General features: G+C 37.0%; 1 protein-coding gene and 1 long non-coding RNA gene across 7 annotated transcripts in view; both read left to right on the top strand.

Moving 5' to 3' along the window:
* LOC101739491 (terminal nucleotidyltransferase 5C) overlaps window positions 1–5,252 on the top strand; it is a 248,747-nt gene extending 243,495 nt beyond the window's left edge. For all 6 annotated transcript variants that reach the window (XM_004922867.5, XM_062670007.1, XM_012697283.4 and 3 more), the window contains one exon: window positions 125–5,252. In XM_004922867.5, the coding sequence (XP_004922924.1) occupies window positions 125–350 (226 nt within the window). In that variant the 3' untranslated portion in view covers window positions 351–5,252. The remainder of the gene's footprint in view (window positions 1–124) is intronic.
* A 4,184-nt stretch (window positions 5,253–9,436) lies between these two features.
* Window positions 9,437–15,076, top strand: LOC134199331 (uncharacterized). The gene is made up of 2 exons (XR_009973780.1): window positions 9,437–12,034; window positions 12,868–15,076. It is a non-coding gene; the product is annotated as an uncharacterized LOC134199331 (long non-coding RNA).
* Window positions 15,077–21,383: the final 6,307 nt, after the last annotated feature.

Below are 21,383 nucleotides of genomic sequence, written 5' to 3'. Positions count from 1 at the left end.
AACTATAATAGTAAACCGAGATCAGGTGCAACTGATTTCCCCTGAAAGAAAAGGCTTCGAAATTACCGAAAAAGACTTGAAAATGCAAATAAACGAAGATAAATGTAATGTTTATGTTGTTTAGGTACCTCACGTTGCTGCACAGCGTGGTCCGCGAGTCGACCGTGTGCCTGATGGGCCACGAGCGGCGGCAGACGCTGGCGCTGATCGAGGCGCTGGCGTGCCGGGAACTGTGCGCGCGGACGCCGGTGCTGGTGCAGCCGTACTACCTGTGCGTGTGCACCCCCTGCCCCGCCTGCGCCTACACAGCCTGCTGCGAGTGCTGCCGGCCGGCGCTCTGCCCCGCGTGACCGCCGTACCCTGACCTTCGTTATAGTGCCAAATGTATATAATACTAAAACACGTATGTAATATATGTATTCGCCGATAAGAGCGATCGTTTTAGGGTCGGTTTCAAAAAAATATATATATATGACGCTTGAAAGGCAAACGTGACTAAGCAGCGACAATGCGTGAACTTTACAGTATTACTGGTGGTAGGACCTCTTGTGAGTCCGCGCGGGTAGGTACCACCGCCCTGCCTATTTCTACCGTGAAGCAGTAATGCGTTTCGGTTTGAAGGGTGGAGCAGCCGTCGTAACTATACTGAGATCTTAGAACTTATATCTCAAGGTGGGTGGCGCATTTACGTTGTAGATGCCCATGGGCTCCAGTAACCACTGAACACCAGGTGGGCTGTGAGCTCGTCCACCCACCTAAGCAATAAAAAAAAGACTAATTTAAAGTTGAAATACCTGAAAAAAAATCTATTTTAACGAATCTAGCTGTAGGATTGAAATGATTTTTATAGACCTAGAAATATATTTTTATTTGCGCATCAAATATGATTATTGCCTATCATTTATGTACAAAGCAGTTATTGTCGCTTAGTCACGTTTGCCTTTCAAGCGTCGATATGTATTCAAAAAGTTAAATGCGTCGCCGGACGCGGAGGAGCCTGTCAATTCGAGCCCATACGTCGCGTCCCGGAGCAATTCATCACGTCAATTGTCGGCCGGCTCGCCGTGCAGCGCCATCGCGGCACCCAGGGGCGCTAGGTCGTAAAACTGATTCGTGAAATAATTTCAGATCGTACTCCTGTCGTGTTGATAGCTTAATATGTTAGCAGTACGAAAATTATTCACGTAAACCAGACCGGATGCGCTGTCGGAAGACGAATCCGAGTCGATAGTCTGCCTAAAAAAAAAGACTAGTTAGTTATTCTTGATAGGTTATTTTCCATAAATTTAAAGGCATGTCTCTCGCCGTGATCAGTTATCGGAATTCCGATTGAAGTCAGGTTGAATCACTAATTTAAAAAAAAAACTGCAAGCAATTATTGTTCTATTATGAGAAATGTCCGATTGATAGTTGGAAAAATATGGATATTTTTTGTAGGATCAATCAATGTGAACGAGTCAAGCCTTTTATCTGACGGCTCTTGGCGCGATAATATAATCCATTATTTTGAATAATGATAATGAATAAACCTAGGAGTGACCGGCCGCGATCCGTGGTTCGAGTTTGAACACAAACATTAATAAACTCCGCACGTCACTTCGAATTCTATTTTATTATGTATTTTTAAATGAAACAATACGAACTGAAATCGTGTATCTAATATATAACAAAGTCTTAAGTGGTTTCTCTAGTATTGTATACGGCTTGGCGTAGCTAAGTTACAATTAAGTCAGAAAAACATTAAAATCGAAAAAAAAAAAACAACTAAGGTGTGTACAATATTAAAGTTCACGCTTTTATTTTAATTATTTGAAATATTAATAGAAATATTTTTATGGATATTTACAAGTATAAAAGTCACTTTATAAAATACAGTACTTATGAATAGTTACATAACTATTTTTCATCGATTGCTGCATGAAAAAAAAAAAGATGTAAATTGTATAAAAAATGTGATTTTATTGTTGTAGATATGTTCGTCGTTGATTATTGTATGATTACTTAAAGTATAAAAATATGTCTCGAAGGAAGCGGCGCGAGGTCGGAACGGCTTTTTAAAATAAAATAAATAAATAAAAGTTTGTGACTTATTTCTTTATCAGAAATCAAGATTAAAATTTAAATCAAGCTATAAAAGAAATCTCCTAAAATTTATGGAATCGCATTAAATACGTCTAAAACACTATTACCGTCAATTACAACAAACAAAATGATGCTTTATAAAAGTTTGAAACATTTATATCCGACCTAATGCCTCTCTGATCTCGAGATATGTAGTTTAAAATTCGATAGAGAAATATAACTGTTGCATATTTAACGAGAGTATATTATGAACGACGGTGTTAACGTGTCCGGCCAATAATGTGCGTGTCTTAGATTATTTGCCAACGCATATAAATATATTATATAGTATTGTGTATCATTGTAGGGCTTCGTGAGCAGTATATTGTTGAAACATTTTTTAGTAGTTGAATTTGCAATTAGAATTATTCAAGTACAATTCACTGTTAGTGTCGTGTCTTTTTGGTCTTTAAAAAAAAGTATTGTAATGAACGAATTTCTAACTTGCTCATTGTGTAATCAAAATTTAAGATCTCATCTCTTTAAAACAAAATTCCTTTATATCACTTACTCGTTGTACTGTCTCGTATTTATTAAATATATTAATATTATAATGATCTAGATTCTAGATCTAGGAGTCGTAATTCGTTCCGTCTCATTTTTCTTGAACACAGAAATATAAGTAATGATTACTAGCGTACTTAAGTATCTGTGTATTAGTTACAAAATTTGAATACATTTAAAAATATTCAATGTAATGCGCTAGAACGCAACAATATAGTATACATATATCTCTATACACTACTCAATATGTACTTAGATGTAAAGCAAAGTACATAAGATTAACGAAAATTTTAAGTAATTAATTACAAAAATGTAAGTATTTGTGAAATTTTTATTACATATAAGGTAACTTGATGTATTGAGACAGGCGTTAATTGTGACTGTAGATTTTTCGATAAAAGTTTATCGTCTTTAAAATGTTGTAGTGATTTTTTCGGAAATATCTGTGATCGACACACATTCTATACTGTAGATCGGCTATTAGAATAGTTAAAACAACATCCACGTGTTTGGATTCGATAAGTGCACTATACATAAGATGTGTTTGTTACTACAAAGTTATGTATTAGATTCCCGTGTAATGCTTGGCGTTTAAGACAGCGCTTATGATAATGTCGTCTATAATTGAAAATCTAAAACTTGATCAACAAAAGTTCCTCAAAAACAACTCAAACATTTGGCCTAAAAGTGCTTAAAGCCCGTTATTTAAGCTCTTGTATGTTTCTCTATAAAATGATTCGCCAACAAAAACTATCTACTGAACAATTTATTTGAAAATAAAGCAGAGAGACATTGCAAAATTCATAGTTAAGTTTTATTTTTATATTTTTTTTTCTAAAGTTACCATCAGTTTTCAGCTAGCTTTTTATTCTTTTTAATAAAGTTTTTACTCTATATTCACTGGTCAAAATGGCGTTTGCGTGCGATAGCGAAGTTTGATGCATGTTTATTTTGTAGGTGTAGTTTTAAGGAAAATTGTCACATCCCTGCATTTAAAACACAATTTTAAAGAAAAAATATTAAAAAAATATATAATTTAAGTGAAAAACTAAAATTTAGTGTTTTATATATAGGGAAACTTCAATTTAAAATGGGTATTAAAAACGAGATTAACTTTCAATTAACTTTCTGCAAAAAGTTATTGCTAAAACAAGATCTGTAGATCTAGAGACTAAGTTTTAACAAATAGCGTTGAAGCTAGAAGCAAGCAGTTATCTTGTTCGAACATCAAATTGTCTTATAAAATTTTAAAGCAAAGTTTTATAAATAGTGTTACATGACAAAAAATCTTCACTCAGAATTTAAATATTACAGTGAAGTATTCTAAACAACATGGCTTACTTTGATGACACGATGATTACGTCTGTTGACATAACCAAAAGAAAGCCAATAGAATATTCCGATGAAGATACGTTAAATGAATTTTAAACTAAAAACAATGTAGGTAATAACATACATACAAATACACAAGCATTTATTTACCTGTACCGAAGGAATTATTAATGGAAGATTGGAAGTCAAAACGAGTGTAGATGGGAGAATACTTTTCAATTTCTTTTATTTTTCTATTAACAGTAGTAGAAAGAATATACTAGCAGTTGTGTTTGAAGACGCCTTGGTGTCTATTTTGATAAACTACACTCGAGAAGAATGAGGACAGAGTGTTTACAAATATGAAAGATGTAGAGTTGTGAACGCAAACGCCGAACGAAGCAAAGGCTCGTTCCAACAACACTGAAAATATCTTGGAACAGTAGTCATGGTATAGTTTATTTAATGATTTATATGTTCAGTAACCTAGGTGACCTAAGTTCATAAATCAGATATGCAAAATGTATATATTTGAGTAACGACTGATGCACTTGAGGTTTCCTTGTCTCTATGTGGCCTAGCGATGGAATGTGAACAATTTTACCTGTTTATGTCATACAAAAGAATAAAGTACTTTCTTAAAGAATTACTTCTAAAATTCACATCACTAAGCTGCTAGCGTGGCGGTCTTCGTATTTGTAGCTTTTGCATATGAACATAATGTTGATGGTGAGACATCTTTTGAACGGATTAGCAATGTATACAATTAATCTTACTGCATTCGAGTCACACCTTTGAAAAGATGTATATAATTTGTTCTATTACTAAGATCACTTAGAAAGATGAAGCCTTAAACGTATTATACCATGCCCCAACTGTTCCTGATTTTTTTCGGTCTCATGGAGCGAAGCAATGTTGTTGATCGCTCATATGTTAAAAGCGATAGCACGACATGAACAGACTCTCTAATATAGGGTTGCTAGCTCATAATGCCTTGTATAAGCTTACTGTTAGTTTTAGTTATGGTCGAACGCAAACACGTGACGTCACAAGACAGTATACAATCGCCTGGATGGCGCTGCTGAATTTGTTGCTGTAGTTTCGACCTATATTTACATAATTATAGTTATTATTCTTTTTCAAGTTGCCTGTTGCGTGTACGATGCGTATATTTTATACGCTATATTGTTACGATACATAATGATTACTATATATTTGTGAGGAGTTTTAAGCTATTGTAAATTTACAGAAAAAAAAATTAAATAAAATGTTGTGAAAAAAAATAAATTATAAAAATGTGATATAAACAATGGAAATTGTCTTTTTATTTCCGTCATTCTCATCCCATTTATAATTTAGATCCTATAAGTTTAAATACTAAATAAACCGAGCTAGATATATCCTTGGCTGTTATGGCAGATCAGACTATTAGATTTGAGATTTTTTTTCATTGGTTGAAGTGTTTATTACCGGTGGTAGGACGTATTTTCCGCGCTGGTCGGTACCACCACCCTGCCTATTTCTGCTGTAAAGCAGTAATACGTTTTGGTTTGAAGGGTGGGGCAGCCGTTGTACTATAAATTTGAGACCTTAGAACTCAGATCTCAAGGTGGGTGGCGACAGTTGTAGATCTCTATATGCTCCGGTAGCCACTTAACTTCAGCTGGGCCGTGAGCTCGTCCACTTATCAAAGCTATAAAAAAAAGTGTGGTAGCACGAGCTTACCTTGACGCTTACCGGAGTATAAATGCATGACGTCATTCCGCGGCCATCCAGCCCTAATATTAAAGTCTCTCCCGTACGAATGTGGTTGGAAGAAGCTCTCAAGCTACCAGCGATTACATTAAAAGAAAAAAAAAGTCTCAACTCTATTGAAACAAAAATTACATTAGGAGGCATAAATCAAAGAGGCACAGATAAGTAACTGGTTTTTTTTTATTGCCCTTGTAGGCAGACGAGCATACGGCCCACCTGATGGTGAGTGGTTACCGTCGCCCATGGACTTCAGCAATGCCTGGGGCAGAGCCAAGCCGCTGCTTTCCGAATACTGATGGCCAATGTACAGAACACTGTAGGAACATGAACTAAGAGTCTGTTATGGCTAAAGATAGCCTGCCGACCGAGAGGGCAGGTGGTCGTGACGCCGACGACCGCCAGTCCGGCGTCCCGAGGGGGAATGTAATGGGAGAGATGTGCTCCGCACTAAAGACATCACTTTCCCCCTTTGCCTTTTCATGAGCTCTGTCTCATGCGAGGTTTGGACGTTGGTTGTTGAGCGACAGAAGGTTTTGGTCGGTTCAACTCCGACATACTCCGCCCGCCGTCCCCAGTGGAGGGCGGAAGTCCGGCGATTTCCTCCTGACCAAAAAAAAAACAACAAAATGGCTAAAGATGGAAAGACAACACATTATTGGTAGAATCCAGCATAACTAATCAGGTATCGGTCGGTCTGCGGCTTTTCTGGTTACGTAAGCCCGTAAACATTTCAACCCATTTTCCGACACAACTTGAAATTCTGAATTACATTCTATGTTTAATAACAACCGATACATTTTAAACCAAAACGCATCACTTCTTTGCAACAAAAATGAGCAGGATTGTTGTACCTAAATAAGAATTGAGTAAATTTAGCTCAAAGTTAGGCTGTAAAGATGTGTCTAAGCTCTTTAGGGCCTACGTGTATTAAGCAGTTACCTGAGTTCATAAGGCATGATGGGTGCGTATTATCTTAGCAATATTCGAATTACAATATTTAAAAGTTTTTTTTTTCTTTTTTTTTAATGCATACGTAGGTGGGTGGACGAGCTCACAGCCCACCTGGTGTTAAGTGGTTACCGGAGCCCATAGACATCTATAACGTAAATGCCGCCACCCACCTTAGGATATTAGTTCTAAGGTCTCAGTTTAAAGGTAGTTACAACGGCTGCCCTACCCTTCAAACCGAAACGCATTACGGCTTCACGGCTGAAATAGGCAGAGTGATGGTACCTACCCATGCGGACTCACAACAGGTTCTACCACCAGTAATTACGCAAATTATAATTTTGCGGGTTGGATTTTTATTACACGATGTACGTAAGTTTGATAGTTTCTCTTTCTTGTGCTTGGGATCTCCTCAAATCTATGGAGTATGTGAGAATCAAACTCACTGAATAAAACAGTCGCTTTTCCACTCGAGAATCCGATCCCTCTGTTGAATTCGCTCTCTCGTGAAACGCCTAATCAGGCCAAGACCACAAAATTTTCCAATATGAAATTATAATTTTTATCTCTTTGTAAAATCGAGATGAATGTCATCGCTCCCCAAAATAACAGTACCGCGACCCGAATACAATCAAAGTCGATTCTTAACAGTAACGTAGTTTAAGCTATTAGCTAGTATAATTGTATCAGTCAGGGAATTCAATGAATAAAATCTCAATTGAATTATTCTGGAAATTGGAAGGTTTTTTTGACGTGACAACGTCTTATAATTCGATGGAGCCGGCTACACGCACGAAAAAACATGACTCCTGCAGCGTTACCTCGCTCTGAGGCGTTCCATTTAAGGCTCGAAGTGCAAGCGAGAGCGCGCAACGAGAGACAAAGAGGCACAATCGGCCTCCACGTTCGGCAGCGTTCTGTTCGTAATAAAGCCTATAAAAAATAAAAAAATTTTAGAAAAATGAAATCATTCCATCAGTATTTTCTTATGACGTTGTCACGTTCAACTATCGTCAGTAAACCGACTTTACAGACAATCGATTTTTTTTAAATGGGGAAGGACAGCTCACGGTACAACTGGTATTACCATAATTTAGAGACCACAATGTTTACGTCACTACTTTGAAGACATGACGTAAAGTTTCAATTGGCTTATACCAGCGGTTTTAGTTTTTACCACATGAGTCCGCGTTATTCGTTGCCTCAAATCATTTAGCAATTAACTACTATTTTTCAATGTAGGTATAAAGATTTTTATTTGATAAAAATTCGCGAAAGACATAGGCCACGGCAGTTTTTTTTTATTGCTTAGATGGGTGGACGAACTCATGGCCCACCTGATGTTAAGTCGTTACCGGAGCTCATAGATATCTACAATGTAAATGCCGCCACCCACCTTGAGACATGAGTTGTAAGGTCTCAAGTACATATAATAGTAGTAATAAATATAAAAGTAGTAATACGTAATTAGGCACACTTAAGTTTTACGATTTTAGTTTCATTAGACGACAATGAATTGACAAAGGATAGGACGTCCGGTGCGTTTATATCTAGCCATGCATCGGTGTTCCATTCCCGCCGACAGGTACCAATTGTTCTAATGAAATACGTACTTAACAAATGTTTACGATTTACTTCCACGGTGAAAAAATAACATCGTGTAATAAAAATCAAACCCGCAAAATTATAATATGCGTAATTACTGGTGGTAGGACCTCTTGTAAGTCCGTATGGGTAGGTACCATTACCCTGCCTATTTCTGCCGTGAAGCAGTAATGCGTTTCGGTTTGAAGGGCGGGGCAGCCATTATAACTATACTTGAGACCTTAGAACTTATATCTCAAGGTGGGTGGCGCATTTACGTTGTAGATGTCTATGGGCTCCAGTAACCACTTAACACCAGTTGGGCTGTAAGCTCGCCCACCCATCTAAGCAATAAAAAAAAAACACATTGTCTTGCTTATGAATAATAACCTCAAGCATCAGGATCAAAATATACCACCTTACTTTTAGACCCACATTTGAGCAGTAGCATAACCTGTACATCTTGGATATACTTCTAGAAGAAACAGCCAAACAGAGGACTCTGATTATACCAACCGTTACCAAAATTTCCTGAAGTAGTCTCTCAAATATCACACTGTCATTATTAATACAGTTGACCTTAACGTTTAATACGCCCTAAAAAAACAGGCAAAAGAACAAATTCCGTGGAAACGTTTTAATTATGGAATAAATCACGTCATTTTTCGAGTTCAGGTTCAACGTTCGATACAGACGTATTTCGTATTTATCTAGGACGCCTTAACATAATCCCGTCGATGGCTTGATGTATTCGCTTCATGAATTATTGAAGATATTACAGGAAAACAGTTTGGGACGTGGGCCACTTCGAACCTCCATTTTCCTATATTCTCCGAATTAATAATATCGTCACCTAAATTTTCAACATAACATTCCCACTATCGCCCCTCTTACTTCCCTATCTTACTTCGTCAACTTTAAGCCTACCATTATTATACGATTGGTGAGAAATGAGCAAAAACAAGGACTTTTAAGATATACTAATTTATACTATCTATACTAATATATACTAATATTATAAAGAGGAAAGATTTGTTTGTTTGTTTGAATTGAATAGGCTCCGAAACTACTGAACCGATTTGAAAAATTCTTTTACTGTTTGGAAGCTACACTATTTCCGAGTGACATAGGCTATAATTTGAAAAAAATTGGGATCCATACTAAAACTCCAATAATGTGTAAAAGGTGTAAAAAAATTACCTAAAATATTCTTTACATCGCGTGCCTATTGATGATAGAATAAAATAATGTCCTACGACTTTGTAGAACACATTTTTATTTAGAAAAAGTGACGCGACAGCATATGTCTAAACATTACAGTTATGCCGCAATAAGTGTTCTTTCTTTTTAAAAAATAAAATAATGTCAAATATCGTTAAAATTTTTGTTAAAATCCAAGCCAAATTTCCAAGCGGAGCCGGAGAGGGCCGCTAGTCTAAAATAAAAGCGAAAACATCGACAATGCTGGGAGTAGGAACCAAATCACTGCTCACTCTTTAAGATGCTATTTAAAGCTCCTAATAAGAAGGGGGAATAGGACTGCTGAAACAATCTGAAGCAGAGACTTGTGGCACGAACACAAAGAAAGAAATTGATAGAGACGACTAGTTAACTATAATGATTATGGATTAAAAATCATATCTCCAAAAATATCTGTATTTCAAATTGCCACAGAACCTACTGTTAGACATATAAGCCATACTATGGTTCAAAAGCACGCAAAAATAACTATAATTTTATAAAATGTAATTAAAGTAAATTTAACGAAATAGGTAATAAAATTCAAAAATCGTTCCATGACGCAATAAATTTTTGAATTTGTTAAAGAATATTTTAATGTTTATTAAATGTAATAAAGCGATGAGATTTGCCCTGTAAAGTTATGTGTCAGTCAGTGCACTTTTATTTTGTTATTGTATCGCATATATATAGAGTATTCATGCATTTAGATAGCTTCAATGACCTCAACGCCTCGTGGTTCAAACTGAAAATAATGATAACCATATTGAAATTAAACATAAAATTCAGTGAATTCGACTTAGAGCAATTAAGAGAAACTATACAATAATATTGTATTTATATCGCAAAGCTGCCAGAAATTTTAGCGCTAGTTTATTTGTGATAGCTAAAAACATATCTATCACAAATAAACGCCACCGCGCAGCGCCTCGCGCGCTTTTCTCAAGACGTAGTCTCTCGGCAGGAATTGGAAGAAGAGGAGGACCACGGTCTTCCTCTCTGGAGGCGCTGGAGTCCGATATAACCCGGTTTGTTACCCCTTCGATGGGGTTTCAATTAACGGATTTCTCAGGGCTAATAAAAATAAATAATAGCTTAAAAAAACTAACAAAATACACTTTTATAGAAAATCCAACTAAAAGAAAATTGAAAAAATTTAAATTCCACTAAAAATGAAAAATAAATAATCATTTAAAAAAACTAACAAAATACGCTTTTATAGAAAATCCAACTAATTTTTTATTATTATTTTTCATTTATTATTTTTTCAATTTTTATTTTAATGTTGAATTGTCATCGGTCCTTAATAAGAATACCAAATTTCGAGTTAATTCGACGTTTTGAAGGGGGTCAAAATCATGTTCAAAGATTCCGTTACAAACATACATACCTTTTTTTTTTTTTATTGCCCTTGTAGGCAGACGAGCATACGGCCCACCTGATGGTGAGTGGTTACCGTCGCCCATGGACTTCAGCAATGCCAGGGGCAGAGCCAAGCCGCTGCCTACCGTTTAATACTCTCCACAAGCCTCGTTTGAAGAAGGACATGTCATAGCGCTCGGGAAACACCGTGGAGGGGAGCTCATTCCATAGTCGAATGGTACGTGGAAAAAAAGACCTCTGGAAACGCACTGTGGATGACCGCAGTTGCTCCAGGTAGTATGGATGAACTCTACTCCGGTGGCGGGCGGTGCGATGGTAAAAACGAGATGCTGGTATCATCTCGAACAATTGCTCAGAGCACTCCCCATGAAACATACGGTACAAAACACAGAGAAAAGTGAAGTCCCTCCGCAGACCCAGAGGTTCCAAACGATCCGTGAGAATGGGATTATCGACAATCCGAACGGCCCTCCTCTGTATGGAGTCAATTGGAAGAAGCTGGTATTTGAGAGCCCCGGCCCAGAGATAAAACTAGCTAAAACACGGTTTACAAAGTTGTTGATAGTTATTTTATAGAACAGGGTGTTTCTACCAAGTTGGCGTGCAAATATTATTCAAAATTATTTACATTAAACGCAGTCAGTAAATTAAATATTAATTGATTAAAATATCAAACAACAAAATAAATTAATTGAATAAGAAATAGTTATTTATGTCATAAAACGAAAACAAAGAACAGAAGGAAGCGAATTTAAAATTAACATAATGATTTATCATTAAAAAAATCGTTAACTGTATAACTGTATACATCTTAAGGTTAATAATTTTTTCAAGTTCTTTTTAAATAAAAATAATTAGTCTTTTTTTTTTATAAAGAACTTATACTTTTTTATACAGAACCATTTACTTGTAACTCACAGTACAATGTCAGTTTTGTCTTTGATTTCACTAAGCAAAACGAAATCTCGATAAACCGAGGGTCGAGATCCGAATTCACTCGTTTTGACATTGCGCTCTCTGGTCACGCAGCTATCATTTATCTGTCTACTGTCATTTTAATGTTATAGTAATTGTTTATAATAATATTATCATATCACGTTTTGGACAATGATATCAGTGCTACATTGTATTGAGTTGTTATAAATTTCAGCTGCTTCTAGTTGTTGTTAAATCATCAAACTCTGCAAATGTGCGTATGTCTTATAACAAAGCAATAATATACGTTAAGTCTGGTCTGGTGTTGAATGTGTATTATGAATATGTCAGAACCCCTAGATGGCCCTCATCTTCATATTAGTCGAACACTCTTTTAAGAGTAGTCGTGGTTACGCTGACGATGTACATGTAGAAGCATTCATTAGGTCATCGTCATTCATGTTCTCGAGGAATCCTGGCGATGCGCTTCCAGATCTTGCGGTTCGAAGCCTATCGAGTACACTGGACCATGGAGGATGGTCCTTATAAACAAATTTATTTTGAGTCCAATCTACTAGTCTTTTAGATTATTAAACTTTTTTTTTAAAAAGCTAATCTAAAAACTTGTCGTTGCGAGCTGCACAACTTCGATTCCAGGTTTCATTAGCATTGTACCTGTGACCCGTTATATCTTGGCATGTCATACATAGCTTATTATGGTTCTAGCTGAATCAGCAGTCCTCACCATATTCGTTAGATTGATCCCTGCTACCTACCTTTTCATTTGATGCCGCAGAACAAAATATGTTTCCGTTTTGTAGGGTAGTCACACTAGGAACAATATATATAAAATGTTATATTTATGAGTGCCCTAAACAATCATAAGGTACTTATTAGGTAAATAAAGATAAGATTATCTCATTAAACGTCACGAGTTTTTGTTGCAAAGATATCAATGGTAGGTATTTTAACCCTGTTGTGGTGGAAAATTGACTAATCTTTCTCACAGCTACGGTGTTCCACAGCCAACTAACAGCATGCAAGGAGTTACAATACGAAGCGTGCTATCGATAAATTAACGAATACGTAAATGAAATATTTTCTCAGGATTTTGTTTTGTCACGTGGAAGGAAAGAGAAGTCGAGGAAGATTGCCAACCAGGTGGACGGACATTATCAAGGAGGCCACAAACACCAGCGTCCCGGGCGCCATTAAGCAGGCCGAATGCAGGCAACATTGGAGGAAGCTGGTGCAAAAATTGGACCAAGGCGGTCACGACCCTCAGTAATGAGGAAACGACAAAGAAGAAGAAGAAATGAAATATATTGTTTTAAATACATTTATTGTTTTAATATTGAACGTGTTGCATCGCAATAATTACAAAACTATTTTCTACCCTTTCAGATACTGAGAACTCATTCAATGGCCGAACAATTTACTCGAGCATACTTTAAAGTTCAATCTCAAAATGAATATTCTCAGTAAAGAAACAGCAATAACAGCAAACATTTAATTAACCGCCACATTGGCAAACGCAGAAAGCAATTCCACAGAACGTAATATTTTCAAGAAAACGATTGAGACTCGAGAAATTGCCCACTTAGAAGTCATCGGTTGATATTAATAATTAGATGGAGCAAAGCCGCGGAAACGTCAAGTTAATTAAACTTTTGTCTTTCTAGCTGTGAAGGGAAACGTCGGGGTTTGCATGTCAAGTGCTCTTCGCGTTGGTCGTACTTCCTTGAAAATCAGAGGCACGTTCTGTTGACATGAGATCCTTAAAAATGATTGTGATAAGTTGTCTCCATTTTTTTATGCCTATATAGATGAATGAGCTCACAGCCCACCTGGCGACATCAGGCAAAAAAACTTCATTTTTAATCTGGTTGGAGCCTTTAAATGGGTCTTTTTAGCAAAACGAACGATTAGCGTATCTTCTCTGGGAGAGGTTTTTCTTGGTCGAGCCTTTCTAACAGCATTTTCAACAGTTCCCTGTGTTTTATAATCAACTGCATGAAAAACTTTCTTAACAGAACAATTTAAATGCTCAGCTATTCTTCTGTACGCCCACTTATGATCTATATGTAAATTAACAATTATTTGCCTCGTTGACGCATCACAACTTTTAAGCAATTGAATAGCTTTTATCGCGGGCTTTGAGCGCGGCGACCGAATCGCGAAATTTAGTAACGAAAATAAAACCTAACACCCCCCCACTCCGCCTACCATGTAGCTCGCGTTCAACACATTCACACTTTGCGCTTGTGTAGTGTTTGTGAATAAGGGCGCGGCGTGACGTCGCACTGCATGCGCATCATGAAGTCTGTTCAATTCTCTCTCGCGCGGTCTAGCTTATGAGTGTGAAGGGGACAATTGAGTCGTCTATTATCAAAGGCGGCAATCTGTGCATTTGGACAACAAAATTTTATTGATATGTCAATACAGATTTATTTGAATATAATCGTCTCCTTCAAAGAATACGGTTCAAAACCTGCATTAAATAAAGGTTAATAGTTAACCTGTTATTTATCTAAGATGTCGTTCCGAAGAGTTTTGTGACTGCCGATGGAATACAAAGTCAATAATTCGTTTTTCTGATTTACCAATCATTGTCCAAAAGTCAGATTGCCGCCTTTGATAATAGACGACTCAATTAATGTTTTGCTTTTGTTAAGTATGTGTGTGTGTGCCTACGCATACGGGGTATTTCAACAAATATAGAACAGTGTGTTAACAGCAGGCAAGTGTTTCACTCGTGTATCCCTCGTATCTAACAGTGGCGACGAGGAAGAGGACAGGTCTGGGATGGAGGGCAGCTCAGAAAGGGGGGGAGCTACCAATTCTAATGCTTGTGATGATATTAGTTTACCGGTCGAAGTACCTCTCATCACGTCACCGTCGCCGCAGCGGCAAGGTGTCGAGTTAGCAGAAGAGGAGGATGAATTTCTTGAGGCCCTACCAGACCCGTCTGTCGAAGAAGGCTCTGATGGCATACCCGCACGACAAAACGCCAGCAGACCTGAGTTTACATCACGGAATAAACGCAATCGGCCTAGGGTTAACTATAAGCAGTTTTTTTAGTATAAGTTTCTTTTTTAAGTTTAGTATAATCTTTTGTTTTGTTTAGAGTAGTTATGTACATATTATATCTAAGCTAAGGGGAGGAATGTTAAGTATGTGTGCGTGTGCCTACGCATACGGGGTATTTCAACAAATATAGAACAGTGTGTTAACAGCAGGCAAGTGTTTCACTCGTGTATCCCTCGTATCTAACAGCTTTTGTTAATGTTTATAAATATAGTGTGGTCTTATTTTATTATTGTTTTAATATTAAATTGTAACTATACTTCAGACCTTAGAACTTATATCTCAAGGTGGGTGGCGCATTTGCGTGATATCTATGGGCTCCAGTAACCACTTAACACCAGGTAGGCTGTAAGCTCGTTCACCCATCTAAGCAATAAAAAAAATATTATTCTTCTAATTATAATTGCATAAGTTGATAAAAAAATGTTATGCTTTACCGCGGCATTCCTCGAGTGCCACACGTCTTTTTTTTATGTTTGCCCATTTTGAACAAAACTAAATTCAGATTAAATTTTAAATTGCCGCCAAAATAATAGAAAATGCCAAGAAATAAATACTACCTATTTTCCAATTTCAAAAAAAGAACGAGCTATGGATGGTTTTTTGAAATGTTTCTAATTAGGCGTCCAAGCGGCCAGTAACAGAAAATCAACTCGTACATTGTAAGACTCATTTTGTATTTAAAAGTAAGATAATATGTTTTCAAAATACACACATTCAATAATTAATAATCATGCAATAAAATAGCCTCTCAAATAAAAAAAAACTCATTAAATGCATAGAATATTTTTATATTTTATGCATTTTTTTCATTTTGTATTTAAAAGTAAGATAATATGTTTTCATATTATTATATTTTTATATTTTATGCATTTTTTTCATTTTGTATTTAAAAGTAAGATAATAGGTTTTCAAAATACACACATTCAATAATTAATAATCATGCAATAAAATAGCCTCTCAAATAAAAAAAACTCATTAAATGCATAGAATAATATATAAAAATATTCTAAATATAAAAATATTCTATGCATTTAATGAGTTTTTTTTATTTGAGAGGCTATTTTATTGCATGATTATTAATTATTGAATGTGTGTATTTTTACGAACATTTGTAAAAGTGAAAGGTGGGACCAAAAATAAATTGTGCACTTTGTAATTGATGTCTGTTGTGATGTTGATGTTCATTTTTGATGTTTCAAGTATCGGAAATATTATTACTTTGCAATAGTAGACAACTTTTTTTGTATGATTAAAGGATTATTGGTGGCCCATTCTGCTTATATCTGTCGCGGAGCACATAGAGAAAACAAAAACATATAAACATGTCAGCACACGTCAGGGATGGCTGAGCGGTAGTTTCGTCATCACTCGTATTCGATTGAACTCAGTTTAGTCAATAAAACTTTTCAATAATAATTATTGAAACTCAACACACACAACTTTCACAATGACAGGATAAAACGACAGTTTCGTTGCACATACCGACAGACCGACTGACTGACTGACTGACTGTCAGAGACTCACTGCTGAGACGGACGGAATCACTAAACTAAACTAACACTTAAAGTCGTTATCCACGACAAACATAAAAAAAACAGGCTTTACAGAAGTCCGTCAGACATTTGCCTGATGTTCTTATTATTGACCATTTAACACTAATTACACCTACACAAATCTAACATTGCTGATGATGCGAACTTCAAATTCTGTGAGGCAAATTTGAAAACTATGTATCACGAATTCTTTTCTAAGTACGTCGCTAAGCCTTTGCATTAGACGCCTTCAGCTCTAACACTAGGAGCAGGCTTAGGGACCCCGGTAACCGTAACTTAACTCAACGTGTAACTTAACTCAGGCATCAGCTCGCTGAGTATCTCACCGGATCTTCTCAGCGGGTCGCGATTCCGATCTGGTAGTAGATTAATTAGCGAAGCAGCTGCTCTTGGTTTGTTAGGTCTCCTTCGGAGGCGCTCGGGTAGCTGTTAGCAAATCTCACCTCTCCTGGCTGAGCCTTTGCTCGCCCACCTGTCCTGATGAAACTGGAAAGGCCTCCGAGCCACCAGTAATTCTACAATCCTAAAAAAAAAAAGGTTCCTATCTCTGTCATAGATTTCTAATAATCTTTTGACGTACCTATCTATAATATTATTATTATCAACTCACGATCTTACAGCTTACAAAATATTAATTGCAACTAATTAACGTTACAAAAAAAATATATACACACACAATTTGAAAGCTATGCTTCAACGTGATCAAAAACCTGCTGCAAACGATATCTTGTTATCCGGTAACATACGATATTTCATACACGGACGTATTAATGAATTTTGTATAATAAAATAAATTTAAACGAAATGAGAACGCTACAAATAAAAAAATATATAAAAATTAAAAACAAAGAAACGGGGTCGACTTGGTTATTTTCCATTGCTAGTTGCATTAATATACGCTCGTTAAGTATATGTGCGTCGTTATGCTTCGTATGTCGTCAATAGTTTTAAGTTTTATATCGTCCATATTACCTGAGGAGTGACAGACAAGATTTTTAAAGATTTTCGTATTAACGGAGCAGGATTTTTTTTAATTACTTAGATGGGTGGACGAGTTCACGGCCCACCGGTGGGCGACCCAGTTAAGTGGTTACCGGAACCCATAGATATCTACAACGTAAATGCCGCCACCCATCTTGAGATATGGGCTCTAAGGTCTCAGTATAGTAAAACGGCTGCCCCACCCTTCAAACCGACACGCATTACTGCTTAACTGAATTTTTGTTTACGAAACAAACTATCTTTACAAACTAAATTTAAAATATATCAAGGAAAAAAAGAGATTGCTTCTCTCTTCTCTTCTCTTCTTCAACCCGTGGGTGGACACCCAATGCTGAGTGTAGGTCTCTTCGAATGCACCCCATTCTCTTCGGTCTCTTGTCATTCTCATCCAGTTTCCACCAACCACTTTGACTAGATTGATTCTTCTTCTTCTTCGTCGCTTCCTCGTTACTAAGGGTCGTGACCACCTTGGTCTAGTTTTTGCTCCAGCTTCCTCCAATGTTGCCTGCATTCGGCCTGCTTAATGGTGCCCGGGGCGCTGGTGTTTGTGGCCTCCTTGACAATGTATGTCCACCTGGTTGGTGATCTTCCTCGACTTCTCTTTCCTTCCACGCGACCTACAACTACTAGTTTTTCCAAGTTGTCAGGATTTCGTCGGGCCCCGTGTCCGAAGTACTTGAGGAGACGCTGCATACAGATTGATTAATGAATATTAATTTTAAACGTCGCTCCTGCATTTAGCGAGCGTAAATAAACTGGTAAACAAAATCCGGAGGCCGGCAAGGCCGTTCAAGGCAGGCGGCCGGCGCACGTGGGAACGCCACTCTCTCGCGCGCAACTATACAAAGTACTCGCTCGATATATGACACCCTGGTGTTAACCGAACGCTGTTTTGGTGGTAGGACCGCTTGTGAGTCCGCACGGTTTCGGTTTGAAGGGTGGGGCAGCCGTTTAACTGTAAATCTGAGACCTTAGAACTCAGGTTTCAAGGTGAATGGCGGCATTTACGTTGTAGATCTCTATATGCTCCGGTAGCCACTTAACATCAGCTGGGCCGTGAGCTCGTCCAGCTATCAAAGCTATGAAAAAAATGTGTTAACCGTTGTAGGTGTTGTAACTGTACTAAGACCTCAGATCTCAAGGTGGGTAGCGCATTTACGTTGTAGATGTCTATGGGCTCCGGTAACCACTTAACACCAGGTGGGCTGTGAGCGCGTCCACCAACTTACGCAATAATAAAAAATGGGTAACAGGAAGCTTAATTATTATATTGCAATTTAATTTGTATTTCTTAGAATAGATAAAGGATCTTGATTGCTAAATTAAAATAACTATTCAGGTCTGCGGATTGCAATTCGTTTTGTACTTTTATTTCCTTTTTCTATTATTTTAAACTTGTTTCATAATTTGTGATGTATTTTCGAATATAAATATAATTATATTACTTAGCATTATCTTACTTGAGAATGGAATGGAATTCAATGGAAATAATTCACTGCTTTATTTCTTAATATATTTACCTTCAATTATACATCAGCTGATTTGATTGCTTCATTCTTGCATAAAATACCGATTACCATAAAATAGAAGACGTGTATTTAAATATAATTAAATATCTTCTGACGTCCGGCATAAACTGATCTTTATAACAGGTATTGCTGACCTCACAGACCAGACATGCAATGATGGGTCATTTACTCGGTAATTTTTTATGTATAAAATGCATATTAAGTTGGTTTGACGTGACGATTGTGCGACAAAAGTAATTGATTGCGGTCGGTGTTCATTAATCTATACTAATATTATAAAGCTGAAGAGTCTGTTTGTTTGAACGCGCTAATCTCAGGAACTACTGGTCCGATTTGAAAAATTCTTTCAGTGCTCGATAGCTGATTTATCGAGGAAGGCTATAGACTATCTATACTAATATTATAAAGCTGAAAAGTCTGTTTGTTTGAACGCGCTAATCTCAGGAACTACTTGTCCTATTTGGAAAATTCTTTTCGTGTTAGATAGCCCATTTATCGAGGAAAATTTAAAGTTATGCCAAAGTAGCTATTCCACGCGAACGAAGTCGTGGGCAAAAGCTATCATTAATAATAAGGCAAATCCACGCTGAATAACTACTTAATTGCTTGGCTCAAGATTAAAACGAATCAAAATCTTATTAATGAGAAAGAGATAGAGAGAGAGAGAGTGAGAAAATACCAAATCTAAATCATTCTTCTCTCTTTCAGCTCACAGTCGTCTACTGCTGGACGCGTGGATCGTTTGGAGCCTCTGGGTCTGCGGAGGGACTTCACTTTTCTCTGTGTTTTGTACCGTATGTTCCATGGGGAGTTCTCTGAGGAATTATTTGAGATGATTCCATAATCTCGTTTTTACCATCGCACCGCCCGCCACTAGAGTAGAGTTTATTCATACTACCTGGAGCCACTGCGTTCATCCACAGTGCGTTTCCAGAGATCTTTTTTGGCATGTACCATCCAGTAATGAGCTCCCCTTCACTGTGTTTCCCGACATGTCCTTCTTCAAACGAGGCTTGTGGAGAGTACTTAACGGTAGATACCATTAATATTTAATTAATAAGATGACGAAAATCAAAATTACATTTTACCATTGATTAATTGTTCCAATTACACAAATCCAGTTAATAAAAATAACAGTGTTCATCGAACCCAATTACAAATCGCTTAAAATAAAATAAAACATTCAATCGATACTCAACTAACAATTCGGAATTCTGGAAATAATTTGTAATTTTCATAGCACTTACCGAGAGTCCTTGCGTTTAACCGTTTGCCGGCAATTATTTTGCAACGGCCTGGCAACATTCACTGATTGATAATGTTGTACAGTTCGCGAATTGCGTTCTCCTTTTGATATTTGTACACGTGCTAGATTTGTTCTATGCATAATAATTTAGTAAATGTTTTTCGGAAACAACGATTGTTAGTTCTCTTAGCTAGAATAGCCTCTTAAGTTACCAGCGAATGGACAGGGGAAAAAATGTGGCACTCGGGACTGCCGCGGAGCATTTTTTTATCAACTTATGCAATATAGACAATAATAATTTACTATTAAAACAATAAAAAACAAGCCCACGCTATATTTATAAACATCAACAAAAGCAAAACATTAACTGTCCCTTCACACTCATAAGCTAGATCGCGCGAGAGAGAGAGATGGGCAGACTTTTCATGATGCGCATGCAGTGCGACGTCACGCCGCCAGTTATTCACAAACACTACACAAGCGCAACGTGTGAATATATTGAACGCGAGCTACATGGTAGGCGGAGTGGGGTGTTAGGTTTTATTTTCGTTACGGAAATTCTTGATTCAGTCGCGGCGCTCAAAGCCCGCGATAAAGCTTTAAAGTCGGTTTTCAATTTTTTTTATTTTTTTTGTGTTGTCTAAACGGTCAGAAAGACCCACAGCCCCGTTGTATTTAGAATCAACAACTTCGAATACCGCAGAGCTTTTTATTCTATTACATAATTAAAATTACTTTTACAGTTTGTCCCGCTTTTTCTTTTATTATTTTTTAGGCCATAAAAAAAAGTTTTAATTATATTTATGACCCTCGAAAGCCGATGGTAGGTTCCGCGAAACATTTCTCATGCTAGGGCCCGTGTTGGCAAATTCTGTCAGGTTGAGTCCGTGAGCTCACCCACTCGTCCGCGAGAAACTGGAATAGCCCCGTAGGCTACCAGCGAACAATTACGGAAAAACAGAAAATACCCAAGGGTTCTAACTTGTCCTTTCTGTGCTATTTGACTTTGAACATTTTTCATTATATTTTCAACTGATGTGAAAAGTCTTTTCTAAGTAACATAGACATAAGAAATCGAATTTCTAAGAAGGCATTACAGCCCAAGACAAGTTTAATTACAGTAAAAATGAAATACATTTTTCAAAAAACTGATATTACACATTTACAGACTTCGCTATATTTCGCGTTGTTACGCTCTTCCGA

Source organism: Bombyx mori, chromosome 9 (assembly GCF_030269925.1).
Source record: "Bombyx mori chromosome 9, ASM3026992v2".
Classification (NCBI taxonomy): domain Eukaryota; kingdom Metazoa; phylum Arthropoda; class Insecta; order Lepidoptera; family Bombycidae; genus Bombyx; species Bombyx mori.
This window is presented reverse-complemented; position numbering and strand designations above follow the sequence as displayed.